This window comes from Hemitrygon akajei, chromosome 1 (assembly GCF_048418815.1).
Source record: "Hemitrygon akajei chromosome 1, sHemAka1.3, whole genome shotgun sequence".
Taxonomy (NCBI): domain Eukaryota; kingdom Metazoa; phylum Chordata; class Chondrichthyes; order Myliobatiformes; family Dasyatidae; genus Hemitrygon; species Hemitrygon akajei.
In genome coordinates this window covers 65,454,310-65,473,217 of record NC_133124.1, presented here as the reverse complement: position 1 = coordinate 65,473,217, position 18,908 = coordinate 65,454,310, and the positions used below count along the sequence as shown (strand labels likewise).

General features: G+C 39.8%; 1 protein-coding gene across 1 annotated transcript in view; it reads left to right on the top strand.

The window, feature by feature from the left end:
* Window positions 1-18,908, top strand: part of gra (granulito) — a 98,232-nt gene that overhangs the window by 36,951 nt on the left and 42,373 nt on the right. The window contains exons 5-6 of the mRNA XM_073052685.1: window positions 7,998-8,127; window positions 14,375-14,487. Coding sequence (XP_072908786.1) covers window positions 7,998-8,127; window positions 14,375-14,487 — 243 coding nt within the window. The remainder of the gene's footprint in view (window positions 1-7,997; window positions 8,128-14,374; window positions 14,488-18,908) is intronic.

The following is an 18,908-nucleotide window of genomic DNA, read 5'->3' as shown; positions in this document are numbered from 1 at the left end:
TGTGTCAAAATGAAAGCATATCTCTGCAAAGTGATCTAAATTAATTACAAATATAAAACGCCAAATAATTGATTGCATATGTATTCAACCACTTCATGTCAGTATTTAGTAGTTGCACCTTTGGCAGCAAATATAGTCTTGAGTCTGTGTGACTAAGTCTCTATCAGATTTGCACATCTGAACATTGTAATTTTTCCCCATTCTTCTTTAAAAACTGCTCAAACTCTACCAGATTGCATAGGGATTGTGAGTGAACAGCCCTTTTCAAGTCCAGCCATAAATTCTCAATTGAATTGAGGTTTGGACTTTGGCTTTATGCTTGGGGTCATTGTCTTGCTAGAAAACAAATCTTCTCCTCAGTCACAGTTCTCTTTCAGACTGCATCAGGTTTTCCTCCAGGATTTCCCTGTATTTTACTGGATTCATTTTACCCTCTACCTTCAGAAGCCTTCCAGGGCCTGCTGCAGTGAAGCATCCCCACAGGATGATTTAGCCTCACCATGCTTCAGGATAGGAATGGTGTGTTTCTTATGATGTGTGGTGTTTAGCTTATGCCAAATATAGCATTTAGTCAGATGGTTTCATCAGACCATGGAACCTTCTTCCAGCTGACTTCAGAGGCTCTTATGGCAAACTCTTGCTGAGATTTCATGTGAGTGTTTTCAACAGTGGTTTCTCTTTGCCACTCTTCCATAAAGCTGGGACTGGTGAAGCACCCGGGCAACAGTTATTGTCTGCGCAGTCTCTCCCATCTCAGCCACTGAAGATTTTAACTCCTCTAGATTTGTCATAGGTCTCTTGGTGGCCTCCCTCACTTGTCTCCTTCTTGCACAGTCACTCAGTTTTTGAGGACGGCTTGCTCTAGGCAGATTTACAGATGTGCCATATTCTTTTCATTGCTTGATGATTGACTTAACTGTACTCCAAAGGAAATTCAGTGACTTGGAAATTTTCTTGTATCCATCTCCTGACTTATGCTTTTCAATAACCTTTTCACAGAGATGCTTAGAGTGTTATTTTGTCTTCATGGTGTAGTTTCTTCCGGAATACTGACTCACCAGCAGTTGGACCTTCCAGATACAGGTGTATTTTTACTACAGTCAATTGAAACAGTTCAACTGTACACAGGTCTCTAAAAACAGATCTCCATTTAGTTAATTATGTGGCTTCTACAACCAATTGGCTGCACCAGTGATGATTTGGTGTGTCATATTAAAGGGTGAATACTTAAGCAATCATTTATTTTGTGTTTTATATTTGCAATTAATTTAGATCATTTTTAGAGATCTGTTTTCACTTTGACACGAAAGACAGTTTTTCTGTTGATCAGTGTCAAAAAAGTGAAATTAAATCTACTGTGATTCAATGTTGTAAAACAATAAAACATGAAAACTTCCAAGGAGAAGGGGTGGTAAACACTTTTTACAAGCACTGTAACTACTGTCTTGTTACCCTCTTGTTCTTAACTTGTGCTGGAACCGTGGGAAGTTTGCAGTCATGACCACCAGCTCCTGTAAGGCCATTAGATGCCAGGGCACTACTTACTGCTTTGTCTGATTCATTCATGACTTGTTTTGATTTTGCACCCTTTTTGTTAAAGTGAATATGAAGTATGAGATGCTTGCTACCTTTACTTTGCATGAAAGACACTTCCTGTAGTCCTTGAAGGTGTGTCCTGGCTGGCTGACCTCAGTCAAAGTCAGGTTTATTCTTACATGTACAGGTGCAATAAGAAATTTACTTGTAACAGCATCACAGACACAAAACATTAGAGACAAATCGTTCAGAAGCAAAATACAAATAAAGTATAAATTACACGATAAAGAGCTAAATTAGAACAAAAATACTGCTGGATATTTAAGTGCTAGTACAATTTACTAGGAACCTCTTAGAAACCTAGGTAAATGGAACAGGTCCTCCAATTCACTAAGTCCATGCTGACCAGCAATGACCTATTTATACTATTCCTACATTTAATTCTGTGTTTTATTATTCTAATTCAAAATTCAAAGTACATTTATTCTCCAAGTATGTATACATTATACAACCTTGATTATCTCCTAACAGGCAGCCAAAAACAAGGAAACCTAAAAGAACCCTAAAAAACACCTGCAAAATGCTAGAGCAATTCAGCAGACAGACAGCATCTATGGAAAGGAGTACAGTTGACATTTGGGGCCAAGACCCTTCGCCAGGACTGGAGATAAAAAGATGAGGAGTCAGGGTACTGGAGAAAAAAAGATGAATCCCTGGTTCCTCATCATTTTTTCTCCAGTCCTACTGAAGAGTCTCGGCCCAAAACGTCAACTGTACTCCTTTCCATAAATGCTGCCTTGCCTGCTGGGTTCCTCCAGCATTCTGTGTGTTTTACTTGAATTTCCAGCATCTGCAGATTTTCTTTTCTTTGTCATCAAACTCCCCAATGTGCAGTGAAAAGAAACTAATCACAAGCAAATACCTTTGTGAACTGAAGTCCACAAAGAGAGTTCAAGACCCATAGATCAGTGCACAACCGAGTAAACATCACAGAGCAGCGAGCTGAACTGTCCCAACCCTTGCCTCGGGCCTTGACACCCTGACTTTTTCAATCTGGCCTGCTGCTTAAATGCAGACTGGGAGACCGTTTCGCTGAACACCTACGCTCTGTCCACAAGAGAAAGCAGGATCTCCCAGTGGCCACACATTTTAATTCCACGTCCCATTCCCATTCTGATATGTCTATCCATGACCTCCTCTACTGTCAAGATGAAGCCACACTCATTTTGGAGGAACAACACCTTACATTCCGTCTGGGTAGCCTCCAACCTGATGGCATGAACATTGACTTCTCTAACTTCCGTTAATGCCCCTCCTCACCTTCTTACCCCGTCCCTGATTTATTTATTTCCTCCCCTCCTTTTTTCTCTCTCTCTTTCTGCCCATCACTTTTTGCCTGTTCTCCATCTCCCTCTGCTGCTCCCCTCCCCTTTCCTTTCTCCCTAGGCCTCCTGTCCCATGATCCTTCCCCTTCTCCAGCTTTTGCCAATCACCTTTTCAGCTCTTAGCTTCACCCCACCCCCTCCTGTCTTCTCCTATCATTTCGGATTTCCCCCTCCCCCTCCTATTTCCAAATCTCTTACTATCTTTTCTTTCAGTTAGTCCTGACGAAGGGTCTCAGCCCGAAACGTTGAAAGTGCTTCTTCCTATAGATGCTGACTGGCCTGCTGCATTCCACTAGCATTTTGTGTTTGTTGTTTGAATTTCCAGCATCTGCAGATTTCCTCGTGCTGCTTAAATTGTTGTCCACACATTAGTTTCAGTTGCTTCGATATGCTCTGGGGTCTGGACCCCGCCGCTTTGATTCAGTCTGTACCCAACCTTTTCAATTTGGCATACAGTATACTTAAATTGATTGAATCTAGGGTCTTCCTTGCTCTCGGCAATGAGCCCGCTGTCTCACATTGCCTCAGTTCTGCTACATTGAATTGCTTCCAAATCCAAAGGGAAGTTACAGACTTGCTTGCGATGATTGTTTATCAGAAAAAGAATAATTAACAAAGTATTTAGTTGTTCTCCTTGTTAATCAGCTACTAGCTGGAAGTCGTTGAGATTCTCCAGTGCCATCTTGAATTGCAATTCTCCCACATTTTCATCAATTACCCCAAATTCCTCTACTGACAAGGAGAAATTTATTGCAGCCAATTAACCTACCAACCTGCACACCTTTATGATGTGACTTGGGGAGAACTTGCAAATTCCACACAAACATCTAAGGATAGAATTGAATCTGGGTCTTTGGTGCTGTGTGGCAGTGTTTGTACCAGCTGTTTCACAATGCAGTCCTTTGAACTTCACCTGAAACAGTTTTGATGCCTCAGAGCTTTATACAACTTTGGTTAGTCCACAGCTGGACTATTGTGTGTAGATCTTATCACCGCTCTATAGAGAAAGAGTGCAAAGGAGATATACCAATATATTGTTTGGAATTGAATGTTTCAGTCATGAGGACAGACTGAATGGGTTTTGATTTGTTTCTGTGGAGAGACAGAGGCAAAGAGAGAACATAAAAGAAATGCACAGTATTATAAGGGGCATACATAGTGTAGATAGTGAGAATTTTCTTTTCTCTCAACTAAGATATTTAACATCAGAGAGCACAGGTTTTTTGGTGGATTAGAGGGTATTTAAGGACTTTTTTCACCAAGTAGGTGGTTGCAATCTGAAGTGCACTGACTGAGAAAGTAATGCAGGCTGGTGCACTCACAACATTTGAAAAGTAGCTGGATGAGCACTTATTTCACTAAAACCAAACACCGGTAGGTGGCATTGGAATAGATGAATGATGATAATTGGCATGTTGGGCTGAAGTCTTTTTCAGTATTATGTGACTCTAATCTTGTTTTCGCTTTGTTTCAGTCTCTATTTCATTAGTTGAAATTGGGTTCACTCTTGTGACTTCAAAGTACAGTATTCATTTTCTTTTAATTTGGATCAGTCTGAGATATTGTAGTTATAACAACATCAATATGATAGGCTGATTAAATAAATGTGAAGTAAACATTTTTGGGGTCAATATAAAACAAATTACAGTAACCATTCTTTACACTTGCATTTGGGTGCAAGCTTACACTGGCTTTTGGGCAGAGGCAGTTCACAAGAATGATCTCAGCTATGAAAGATTTAATGTATGAGAGTATTTGATGTCTTTAGGACGGTACTCAGTAGTGTTCAGAAGAATTGGGAGGGAGGAGAAAATTCAAACCTACTTGATACTGAAAGGCTTGGATAAATTGAACAGAGAGACGATGTTTCCAATAGTGGGAGAGTCTAGGATCTGAGGGTACAGCTTCAGAATGAAAGGACACCCCTTTAAAACTGAGATGAGGAATTTTCACCCAAAAGGTGGAAGTTGGGGGCAAAGTTGACAAAGTTGATGAGCTCAGTATGGCTGCAGGAAGCAGCACCAATGCAGTCATCAGTGTAGCAGAGGAAGAGTTGGGGAGCAGTGCTGGTGTAGGCTTGAAACATAAGCCTATTCTACATAGCTTACGAAAAGGCATGTATAGCTGGGACCCATGTGAGAGTCCATGGTTTGAAGGGAGGAGCCGAAGGGTAATGTCCAGTTCTGCTACACAGAGGAGAGTGTTGGTGGAGGGGAACTGGCTGGGTATATCATCCAGAAAGAACCGGAGAACTTTAAGGCTCTCCTGATGGGGGGGCGGGGGGGGGGGGTGCGGTGGTGGATGTGTATAGCAACTGGACATATGTAGTGAAAATAAAATGATCAGGGACAGAGAACTTCAAGTCATTGAAAAGACAAAGAGCAGGTGAAGTGTTGTGAATGTAGATAGGGACTGAACCAGGCATTTTTAAAAAATCAACCGTAATTGACACAGACTTAATGGGCAGAATGACGGAATCTTGCTCCTATATCTTGTGGTGTTATGAGATATTTGGAAGAGGAGTATATGAACATGTGTGCCAGCTTTCCACAAATATTCAGATAACAATGTATTTATCTTCATTCCTCTTCGCAAGGCAAAAGATCTGATAATCAATGTTTTCAAAGCTGTTGATAGCAGAGACATATGATCTTTTGCAGGAAGAGCTTCAACCATGCACCTCTGCCTGAATTGCTCTATGTAGGTGAAGGTCTTTGACTTATTTCACACCTAGTCTCTAAATAATTCCAGGCAGGAGTGGCTGATCTTCGCAATGTATCACAGTTTACTGAGCACCACAGGTCATTGATATTCTATATTCAAGCACAATAGACTCTTTATCCTTAGGCAGTAACTATTATGCATAATAGGTGAAATATTTGTTTCAAGCCCTTTCCTTGGGAAGAAATTCAATGTGTATTGCACACTAAGCATACATCATAGGTGACCACAACTAGGAAACACTCTTTTGCTAAATGTACCTCTCTTGTACCTGCAAAATTTACCCAACACTTTCAATCTTAGGTAATGGCCAATGTCACTGTGAGGAAGGATCAGATCCTGGGAATAAGGCATATCTTTTTTATATGATTGGCTTCTTATCCCTACTGCAATTAATATAGGAAGAGCTTCATTGTAATAGCCACCATAGGGAATGTTGTTGTCTCCAAATTGACATTCCTAAGTGAAAATAGAGACCCCATGCTGGGGAGATTATAATGGGGCTAGGAGACACCAATAAAGTGCAATGAAAATTGCATGCTCTTTCACCTTACCTTTTCTCAGCTCTTTGTTAAGGAGTAACACATGCAAAGTGCTGGAGGGAAAAGCAGGCTAGGCAGCATCTATGGAAAAGAGTACAGTCAACATTTCGGGCTGAAACCCTTTAGCAGGACTGTACTATGGCTTGTACTCTTTTCCATAGATGCTGCTTGGCCTGCGGAGTACTTCCAGCATTTTGTGTGTGTTGCTCAGATTTCCAGCATCTGGAGATTTTCCTTTGTTTGTCTCTGTTAAGGATGAAGAATTCTCCTCAAGCAACATGAGCCTCTGTGACCCAAAGGAGGGTATTCTCTCTTCTCTTGTAGACAAACATCCTGCAAACATAAAGAAGGAGTTAATATCAAAGTTTCAGTAATAATCTGATTTTCAATACATAGTTGTGATTAAGCTTATGATGTGTCCTGCATGTTGTTCAGAATGCCTGATGTGAACAGCGGTGTGTGTGTGTGTGTGTGTGTGTGTGCGCGCGCGTGCAGAGGATGATTGAGGACATCGCACAGTTGTTTGAGCATGTGTGCTTGTAAATAAATTGATCTGTGCCTTCATAAAGGTTGCTCTTATGAGATCAGGTTCTAGAAGTCGAAGTGCAAATGTTGACAAAATAAGTGAAATAGGGTATGGTCGTGTTCTGCTCCCAGGTTCACTGATACCTGCATCTGGTGGTTAGTCCTGCTTCCTCCTGATTCCTCCTCCTCTTCAGCTCTGATCCTGGGGTCTACCTGCAGTGCAATCCGGATTACTAGCAGGGCACAGGATAGACATTCCTTTTCAAGTGCATTCCATTTGTAGGTTGCATTTAGTAAATGGTACAATGTTAAATTGCATGCAAAATAAAATTAGAGTTGCTGAATAGAGTTGAGCAATGAAAGAAACAAAAATTGGGAAAAAAAAAATTGGCCACAACAGTTGCTATTACTAAAAAGAGTATTCATGTTTTTTTAAACTTAAACTTTCAATGCCGGAAATCTTGTTTGGCACTAATTAAGACACATTAAAAATCACTTGCACATCAATGTACAGGCCTTGACCTTTCCCTGGCATGTTTAGTAGATAACTGGACTGACTCCATGCATTTCATTTATTTGATTACTGAGTGTCTTGGCAAGCCAACAATTCATGAGTGAACTAATTTCCTTCATGATAATCCTGAACATTGAAAGCCTTATGGTTATGTGGCCAATGATATTATTGGGGTCTTGATTTCACCTTGTGTAGAAGGAATAACATTATTCTAAATTAGGTTCTTAGCTAAAGGTGTCACTAGTAGCTCTGAATTTATTAATTACTTGGTATTCTGAGAAGGCAAGATTGCAATTATTTTTGTAGTCAAATTAATCTCAAAATTTAAGTCAAATTCATATATAGGATAATACTTGCATTTCATTTAGTTATAAGGTGCATTTGTAAACCAATTAACTATTGATAAGAGTTCAGTAGTTATCATAGCTGATGCTAGCCCACAAATTACCAGGATTATTAAATACAAAGAGCAAAACTTTAGATAAATAGGTAAGAACACTGAAAATAGTGGAAGAATAGTGGAATGATTATTTGACAAACTGATGATGAGCATCATAAGCATAATTTCTATAAACTTATGATGCCCATTATCAGTTTGAGAAAATGCTATTCATAAACTGGGAGAAGAGCCTATAGTTGTATTAGAAATTCTGTTTAATTCCCAATTTGAGTTTTTTTTTCTGCTTTAGAACTTTATTTTTATCTGAGCAGCAAAGCAAATACATGAAATATGCAAACTATTGTGACAAGTAACCAGTGTTTAAAACTTTACAGACTATTTCAAGTGGATATGTACAACGGGAAACCAAGTGGAGTAATATTCCATCATTTAGAAGCAAACATGATCTGAAAGAACGACCAACTGAAAGACGTCATTCTGGTCAGGGAGATGGCACAAAGAAGGGTAATTTCATTGATTATGCATTTAGATAGTATTGTAGTCTATTCAATCTATGAAATAAATTGTAATAATTTTCTGCTGAAGCCCCCATTCCAGAATAAGTGAACTTAAGAAAAGCTCTGATCAGTTAAAATCCTTAGTCCTCTTCCTTCAGAATTTTCTGCCTCTTGTACTATAAATCTTTGTGACATTAATGTTTAGTTTAGATTAATTTAAAACATTCCAGGTTTTATATTTAATTATTAATCCAAAATTGAGCTAATTCTGATCTGACTTTACCTACTTTCTGCTGTAATAGAAAGGAGACATGTTCTATATGATCAAGTAAAAAATGTAACCATTACAAAGCACACTTAAATGAGAATGCTTATGAAAGGGCACATTTTAATTTAAAGTGTAGCAGCTACAATAATGAGAAAGATTAATTTCTGAAATTGTTTGTTTTACCTGAATGCTGAATGTAGAGTAATATTTAATTATTACAGATGTTAAGCTTCAGTTTATGAAAATATCTCTAGACAATATGGTAAAATTTAAGAAACCATCCAAAGGAGAATGCAAAATTCCTAGGCTGGAGAAAATATAAAATTAGCGAACCAGGGCTTGGTTACACATTGCAGGTTGAATGGCTATAGAAACTGTTAATTAAAGAAAACTGAGTGTTGCCATCTCACAATAATAGATAAGTGCAACATTCAATTTTCTTTAATTAACAAAGGAACTGCTTTTGGTATTAGGACTACATTATAACTATGTAGCTGTTAACATGTAATACATGAAATATATTGCTATTGCTTAATTTTGATCTTATCAAAACAGCACATGATATGAGGCAAGAAATAGCACTTGATAGGTATGAAGGCTTTGAAGCTTTCTTTTTTCTTTGATCACAGTTTTACCTTAATTATATTTTACAATATCATTTAACAGTTTCAGTAATAAAGTTTAATTTCCTGCTCATAATCATAACTCCTTTTTCAAAGATGGACAATGAAGAGGCAGTAATTCAGGTCATATTTGCTGACTAAGAGGATGGCATCATTTTAAAATTAATACCTTGCAGACTTGTATTTTAGTTTCTTTGTTAAAATATTGTGGCCTAAAAAATTAAATCACATGGGTCAGATTTTTGTTTCATTTAAACATAGGTGTTCAATTTTAATTACAGGTCTAAGTTGCAAGTAGGGATTGCAGAGACTAGGGCTTTATTACCCAGAATGTAGGGCATTGAGGGGTGACCTGATAGAGGTATATAATATCATGTGGGGCATAGAAAGGATGAAACCAAATAGTCTGGAGAGGAGTTACTAAAAAGGAGAGCATAGGTTTAAAGTTTAGAGGCAAGAAATTTAAATAGGATGTAAGGGGTAGCTCTTCAGGCAAAGAGTGGTACATATTTACAAAGAGCTGCTATAAATAGTTGAGCCAGGCACATTAGCAATGTTTAAGAGCCATTTAGATAAGTACATGGATAGGAGAGGTTTAGAGGGCCAAATGTGCTGAGCAGCAAGGTTGATATGGTCGAGTTGGCTGAAGGGCCTGTTTCCATGCTGTACAACTCAAAGACTGAGATCAAAATGTAATATTGTAGTATATTGAATTGGGCCTTTCCATACATGGTGCACATACATGTCAAAGATATGCAGAATACACAGCAGTCAACATTAATTAGTTATCTGCATATATAGTGTGTGTCATGGAAAGGTGGTGGTGGGGGTCAATGGGGAAGAGGGAGGGACAAGTTTGAATAACAAGGGAAGAACTTTCAACAACTGTCTGCATCACATACATGCAGACAATTTTAATTACTTACAAATATTTTGGATACATAATTCAAGGAGATCTACTTAGATTCCTGAGGTTATTTTGTATTGAATTGACTTTATTTCTTACATCCTTAATATACATGAGGAGTAAAAATCTTTACGTTACATCTCTGTCTAAATGTGCAATTTTTAGTCATTTATAATAAATAGTATGTACAACAGGACAGTCAATATAACATAGAAATACAATTGTATCAGGATAAATTAATCAGCTGTCCTAGAGCCTGTTGGTCCTGGCTTTTATTTTGCGATACCATTTCCTAGATGGTAGCAGCTGGAACAGTTTGTGGTTGGGGTGACTCGGGTCCCCAATGATCCTCTGGGCCCTTTTTACACACCTGTCTTTGGAAATGTCCTGAATAGTGGGAAGTTCACATTTACAGATGCGATGGGCTGTCTGCACCACTCTTTGCGGAGTACTACGATTAAGGGAGGTACAGTTCCCATCACCAGGCAGCAATGCAGCCAGTCAGGATGCACTCAATTGTGCCCCTGTAGAAAACTCTTAGAATTAGAGGGCCCATACCATACTTCTTCAAACGTCTGAGGTGAAAGAGGCACTATTGTGTCTTTTTCACCATATAGCCAGTACGTACAGACCACGTGAGATCCTTGGTGATGTGTATGCTGAGGAATTTAAAGCTGTTCACCCTCTCAGCCCCAGATCCATTGATGTCAATAGGGGTCAGCCTGGCTCCATTCCTCCTATAGTCCCCAACCAGCTCCTTTGTTTTTGCAACATTGAGGGAGAGGTTGTTTTCTTGACAAGACAGGTGACTGGGAGTGAGGTTTGTGTAAATGGTGGGAGGACATGGGGAAATACATAAGCATAATCAGAAGATAAACTGTTTCCACATTTAAGAAAAAATCTGTTGGGAAGCTAAGACTTTGAAAGAACAAAACAAGTGCTTACTGAGATCTATAATGTTTTACAATATACAGAGCCCCAGTCCCAAACCTGCATGCGGCAAATGCTCGTTCTTGGAGGTAACAGTCACAGTGACTCTGATCAGCTTAGCTTAGGATCAGTTTGCAATAGAACTGCTGACATCACTGCATTCATAATGCATGATAATGTGATAAAAATTCTCCATTTGAATTTATTCTCCCTTCTTTTAAAAAGTGAGCAGCAGCAGCAGTGACATTTAGATCTTACCAGATAGTGGAATTGATGTTTTTGAGGTTGTGGTTCATAGGCACAGTATTATGGGATAAAAATATTAATATCTGGATCCATAACTTTTGATTTCTTGTGTGAGGTCCTGTGGGTGATGAGGAGTGTTAATAGAAAGCAATGTATGGTGCTCTTGAGGTAGGTGTGCAAGGCCCTCTGTTTCATTTTGTCTATTTTCCTTCTTAGTAATCAACACAATGAAGAAGAGTCATATCACATTATTGGAGTAATAGTTAAAGGAGTAGCCAGAAAAATGGGGAGAACAAAGTAGATTGCAGTGGAAAGTGTGATGAAGCATCTACTTTGGATGTGTTTCCAGCTTATGCCTAATTGCCTTATGGTTCAGATAAGTACAGCACACCATTAAATAAGGGCTCATACAAATTATGCATTTGGCAAAAATTTAACCACAATTGAATTTAGGCTGATGCTTTAGCATGCAAAGAACATCTCCAACATTTTTCCTATGATTATAAAAGGCATTGCTGTTGTGCAGTTCCTCACCTTTAGCACCTTAAAGGCCAACAATGAACAAATGCTAATTTGGACCAAGTACTAAATAACTGGGATTACGTATCCTGGATCAAAATTTTCAACTCTGATACGAATAAGGGCAAATAATTTTGGATTGATAACTATAAGGCCTATGATGATGCTGAAGTTGGCACTGAGGTGATTGATGAAGAAGGATGCTGTAGAATGTAGGAAGATATCAGTGGCTCTTTCAGGTGGCAAGTCAAATTTAGTTCAGAGTAGGATGAAGTAATGCATTTGAGGATGGCAAATAAGGCAAGTAGAAACCTCAATAGATAAAAATGTAGTTGAAACTTACAAAATATACAAACTATGTTGATAGTATGAAAATTGCAAGGCAATTTGAGAATTAGTGATACAACCTTTATGAGCAGAGACGTAAAATATGAGAAGACAAATTATGTTGCACATGCACAGATGAGTATATTAAACCACAGATGATGTAGAGGAAACTGGCCAGGGTAATATAGAAATGAGTTAATTGCAAGGGGTGGTGGTTAAAGAAACAATCAGTGTTTGTAGATATTGGTAGTGAAAGAAAGAGCTGTAGGTGATAAGCAACGAGGAAAATTAATGAAATTAAAACTATGGCAATAGGTGCTTTGGACTTTTGTTAATGTCTCAGGTAAGATCATAATCTTCAAATAATACTGTCATGTAAATAATGAATTGTTCAGTCTAGTTGTTCTATGTTAATTTTTAGTTTACTTGGTCACTGTAAATTGCCTCCAAGTTGTTGGTGAATTGTGGAATTTTGGGGGAGTTTATCAGTATATGGTCTTATATTGAGGGAAGAATATATTAACGTATATTGCAATTTATTAGGATAGCCCTTCATTGTTTTCTCCATCTGAGTTGCAGTAGGTCCCATTTGTACCATGGCATTGAAATTCAGCTTCAGCAGTATAGTGCTCAAAGATTACTCTGAGGTATCTAATACATTCACCTTATTTGGTACAAAAGCATCCTAAAATTCTGCAACAGTATCTACAGGATAGATTTGAATGCCTTGTCTCCCTGAAACAAAGACAATAAATTAAAACTGCTTTTACAGAAGATAAATACACCAACCTACTTTATAGTGCAATAAAAGAGAAAATGACAAAATGGGCTGCTGTGCTATGAATTTTTATGTTATGAGTCGAAGGAGATGCATGTAGGGCTGAAACTGATTGACCAAGGGTGGGAGAGGGTTGGATGCTTATTAAAATGAATGAACAGGAAATATAGATCACACACCCAGAATATTCCATGGCACGCCCTTGATGAAGATGGCTCTCTGCCCATATTGCATAGATATTTTAATATCCGCACTTCTGACCAGATATTAAGGGGACGTCTTACATAGTGAATGGTAGGGCACTGAGGAGTGCTGTAGAACAAAGGGATCTGGGAATACATATCTATAATTCATTGTAAGTGGCATCACGGGCAGATAGGGTTGCAAAGAAAGTTTTTGGCACATTGATTCATAAATCAAAGTATTGAACACAGGAAATGGGATGGTATGTTGAAGTTGTATAAGACGTTGGTGAGGCCTAATTTGGAGAAGTATGTGCAATTTTGGTCACTTACATACAGGAAAAATGTAAATAAGGTTGAAAGAGCACAGAAAAAAGTTGCAAGGATGCTGGATTGGTGGACCTACGTTATAAGGAAAGGTTAAATAGGTTAGGGCTTTATTCGTTGGAACGTAGAAGATTGCAGGGAGATTTGATAGAAGTATACAAAATTATGAGGGATTTAGATAACGTAAATGCAAGCAGGCATTTTCTAATGAGGTTTGGTAGGACTACAACCAGAGGTCATGGGTTGTCAGTAAAAGGTGAGAAGTTTAAGGAGAACATGAGGGGTACTTCTTCACTCAGAGGGTCGTAAGAGTGTGGAACAAGCTGTCAGTGCAAGTGGTGCTTGCGAGCTCGATTTCAACGTTCAAGAGAAGTTTGGAAAGGTATATAGAGGGCTATATTACTGTTTCAGGCCAATGGGATCTGCTTAAGTTGTTGCAGCTTAAATGGTTCAGCACAGACTTGATGTAGCAAAAGGCCTGTTTCTGTGCTGAACTTTATGACTCTAAATATACCCAATGACTTGGCCTCCACAGCTGTCCATCGCCATGATTTCCATAGATTCAACACCCTCTGGCTAAAGAAATTCCTTACGTACAAACAAGCTGGATGAACACAGCAGGTCGGGCAGCATCCGTTGAAATGAGGAGTCAACGTTTCGGGCTGAGACCCTTCGTCAGGACTCCTTCTTGTCTCTGTTTTAAATGGATGTCCCTCTATTCTGAGGTTGTGCCCTCAGGTCCTGGACTCACCCACTATAGGAAACATCCTCTCCATGTGCATTTTGTCTAAGCCTTTCAATATTCAATAGGTTTCAGTGAGATCACCCCTCAATGTTTCTAAATTCCAGCAAATACAGGCCCAGAATCATCAAGCGCTCCTCATATTTTAACCCTTTCATTCCCGGAATCATTCTTATGAATCTGCCCTGGACTCTCCTGCACAAGGATTCCCAAGCCCCTTGGAAACATAGAAAATAAGGAGCAGAAGTGAGCCATTTGACCTAGTAAATCTGCTGTCATTCAATATGATTATGGCTTATCATTCAAATTCAGCACATTCTTGCTGTTTTATCACCATTTTTATGTTTGTAAATTTTGCATTAAAAAAGAGCTTTACTTTGTTTACCAATTCAATCTACTTTCCAGATGCAGAGAGGATAACCTACAGCAGAGAATTTCTGATGAAAATTGCCAGCCTGCCGATTTCAAAAGAGAAACCTGAGTTTTTGCCATCTCTTCCTGTGGTGTTAGAGAGGCCTGTAAGTTGTGTACTTTGACAATACTTCATCAAAAAATTTGTCAATTGCATTTTCTGTAACTATTGCAGAGCAGTATTTAAAATTTTGATCTTTTGTTTCATAAGAATGTAAGTTAAAAGAATATACCTCAACTTGTTTGTAAATTTATGGTATGCCAATTCTTGCAATCTTTTTCAATAGTAATAGTACACTTCTTGAAACATTCTGTAGTACATTTTGATAGCAAAAATCATAAATAGAATATCACAGCTCACTAAATTCCTACTTTTGACTTATTAAATACTTAATTACCTGTTCAAAAATTTTTGTTATTCTCCATTTTTAACCAACAGTTTCAGCATGAAATACTGCAAAGTTAATATTTCAGCTTACTGATTGGATAGTAAATGAAAAATCTTTAGTGAAGACTAACACAATAAACTTTTAGTGTAAACTAATGTTGACAATTACTAAATATCTATAGTAATGTGGGGATGGAGAATACTGCATTTTTAACTCAACACAAACTGTCAGATGTTGGTAAGAGGTGAAACAAAAGATTGGAAGATTTCAGTAGGCTTGTTAATGGTTTTAATTGCCACCAAAAAATATTTGTAGATTCTTTTACATTTACCCAGTCATCAACAAGCAATGTGGCCAAATGACAGGATCGTGGCCTGGGGACGCGTAATTGAGCAAGATAATGGACAAGCAGCAGGTATTTTGCCATAAAGATAAGGGAATAAGGAATGCAGACGTGAGGAGTAATTGATTAAGTGACCTGAGGTAATGACCACTTTTTTCATTCAGAAGCCTCTTCTTTTTTGGACATAAAATTGTAGGTTTTTACAAATAAAATGATGTGAGGTGTTTGTAAGTTTAAGTAAAAACTGCAACAACCACATTTATTGAACTTCAAAACCTGAACACAAAACACGCTAAAGATCCTAAAAATCAACATGTCAGACCAGCCTCTTAAAGTGAACTCCGACTCAATGTTGGTGGTTGTGAGTTATGTACAATTCCACCAATTACAATACCCTACACAGCACCCCCCCACCCCAGAATTCACTAAAATGGCATTGTGAGCCTGTCCAGAGCTCAAACGAGCTGCTCAGCTTGGGTGCTATGTTCCATGGGTGAAGGAACAGCAGGTGCATCTGACTCATCCAGAGATGTGTTGACATGTCATGCCAGCAGCAGCATGGTAGTGGAATCCTCCAAATCTCGGTGGGCAGGTTTAAGGAGATCTACCAAAACACATTCAGGTTTACCCCTCCTATCTATGATAAAAGTCTTTTCTCTCCATTCCAAAGCATCTTAAGGGGACCTAAGGGAACTTTGGTGTGCATCATATTGGATGAAAACAAACGAGGCAGAATGTAAGAATGTAGGTCAACAGGAGCCCAAGAGTGCAGACCTTGGTAGGAATAGGTGCAAGAATTGAATTTACTGATGAGGATGAAATGTTGACCAGGTGGCCGTGACATCAGGAGTAAAAACACCTGGCACTCAACTATGGATGACTGCAGATCCTCTTTTGGAGCTGAACTGAATCCCAGCAGTACCCATGGAAGGCGATCATGCAAACACTTATCCATCAGGGAAGCCCTCAGAGCAGCTTTTAAGGAGTGATGAAACCGCTTGCATAGGCCGTTGGACAGCAGATGGTATGCTGTGGTGTGATATAGCCAAACACTGAAGTTCTGGGCCTTTGTAGCCCAGAAGTCTGAAATGAATTGGGGACTGCTGTCAGAGGAAACATCAGATGGGGTGCCAAACCAAGCAACCCAAGTGCTGATGAATACCCAAGCCAAATCTGTGGCTGTCATTGATGCTAGTGGGATGACCTCTGGCCACTTGATAGTACGGTCCACCATGGTAAGCAGGTGCATGAAACCATGGGAGAGGGGGTGGGTAAGAGGACCAACAAGGTCCACATTGACATAGTCAAGCCATCAATCAGTGACCTCAAAAGGTGCCAATGGCACCTGGACATGACAGTTAATTTTTGCTCACTGGCATTCCCCACAAGCTGCACTTCAATCACACATGTCCTTTTAAAGGCCATGCCACACAAACTTTAGAGCAAACCATTTCTGTGAGGCCTTCTGGCCCAGATGCAAGAGGCCATGTATGGAGTTAAAAACAGTTCACCTCCAGTTTGTCCTACTATGGGGCAAGGGTAACCAGTTGAGGTGTTACACAGGAGACACACCTCAGCTTCCCTGAGCTTAGTGTTAGCCAACCGCACAGCTGTTCAGTGATCCTGGACCTCAGGGTCAATGGCTATGTCGGCTGACATGCCAGCATAGTCAACCCGTATGTGTATGGCCTCAACAGCTGGCCATGAGAGGCAATCAGCTATGGCATTATTTTTCCTCTTGATGTGTTGGATATCAGTTGTATACCTGATATGTAGGCCAACTGGCATTGCAGCAATGGAGACCAAGGGCCTGATATTTTAGGCATCACTTGCATGAAGGGTTTGTGGTCAATGAATGCTGTGAAATGGTGACACTCTAGAAGAAAACAAAAGTGGCAGACAGCCAGAACGAGACAGAGAAGCTCACAGTCAAATATCCACAAGCCAGCAGTTTCAGAGGGATGGAGCTGCTGGCTGAAGAATGCGAGTGCCTGCCACATGCATCTGACCAACTGTTCGTGCACAGCACCCACAGCATACTCTGAAGCATCGGTAGCAATGGCTATAAATGCATTGGGATGTGAGTTCACCAGTAGGGTTGTGTTGGAAAGAGCTCATTTGGTATCATCATATGCCTTGGTCATTTACACTGACCAGTCAAGCACTTGATTAGTGGTATAGCCTTAAAGTGCACCATACACAGGGGGAGCACAAGTTCAGCGGCTTGTGGAATGAAGCGGTGATAGAAATTCACCATACCTAAAAGCTCCTGTAGTTTTTAGCACTACTCAGCAGTGAGAAATCCATAATCACGGCTACTTTTGATGGGTGCATTTTTGCACCTTCTGCAGAGATGCGAAGACCAAGAAAGTCAATGTCTGACAACCCAAACTGGCATTTAGTAGGGTTAATAATCAACCCACGTTGGCTTAAGTGCTCGAAAAGTGTGCAGAAAAGAGATGCATGCTTGGATTTGGACAATATGTCATCCAGGTGAACAAAAAGAAAATCTGAAGTCTTTTAGTACAGAGTCCATCAGCCATTGGAAAGTCTGTGCTGCATTTTTCAGCCCAAATGACATGCACAGAAACTCAAAAGAGACAAAATGGGGTTATCACAACTGTTTTGGGAATGTCCTCTGAGCACATATTAGGAGCTAATGGTAGCCACTAACTAGATCAAATTTGAAAAAAATTAACTTTCTGGCTAAGTGTGCTCAAAAGTAGTGAATGTGTGGGACCAAGTAATGATTGGAGGTGCTAGCCTCATTAAGATGTTGATTTTCACCACATGAGTGGCAACCACCATCGGACTTAGGGACCATATGGAATGGTGAAGTCCAGGGGCTATTCGACTGATGCACAATTCCCAGTCCTTTCATGTTGGCAAACTCAGCCTTTGCATTTGTCAGTTTTTTTTCAGTCCAGTTTACATGCGCGAACATGGACTGGCAGTTGTGGGAATGTGGTGCTTGACCCATGTTTTGTGACTGTAGTTGAGAATGTGGATTTGGTGAGGTTTGGGGATTTACCCAGCAGTTGAGTAAACTCACATGTGGTGGTGCATGTGCTTGACAGAGTTGTTGTGGGGAACTTATTGGAGGAGCAGGGTATTAACCCAAAGTCCTTGACATCCACAAGCCAGCAGTTTTTAAGATTGACTAATAGTTCTTGGGCACACAGGAAATCTGCACTGAGCAGAAGTCCAGTCACTTTAGCCAGGATGAAATCCCATGTGTAATGTCGCCCACTGAAACAGGGTGTCACACATCATGTCTTGTAAGTCTGGATCCCGCTGCTGAAGGCAAAGTTTCATCGCTGTTTGCCTTCTCATCTATAGATGATGCTGACAGCACACTCACTTGAGCACCCTGTGACACAAAGGAAGCATTGCCCTGAAAGTGTGTGCATGACCAGCAGACGTCCCTGGCAGCTGAGACCCATAGTGTTAACAGACCTCTGATGTCCCGATGTGGGTGACACTCAGAAAAGTGCAAAGCGGTCAGCATTTCCTAGCGTACATGCCAAAGCGAATGTGGTAAAAACACAGGCCAGCATCATCTGTTTTGCAGCTGTGGGCATCCTAATGTTGAGGGTCTTGCTGACTGGGCTTATTCATGTAGAGAAAGGGGAAGGGGTGATGCTCTGCTGTCTAGCTGTGTAGACTGTCAACCATTTTAGCAAGCTCCCTTGAGCACCCTGTGACACAAAGGAAGCACCCGTGAAGGACTTCACAGGTGCATTAGCGAGGGAAATGCGAATTTGATCAGGCATTTGCTGCATGAAGAGTTCTTTAA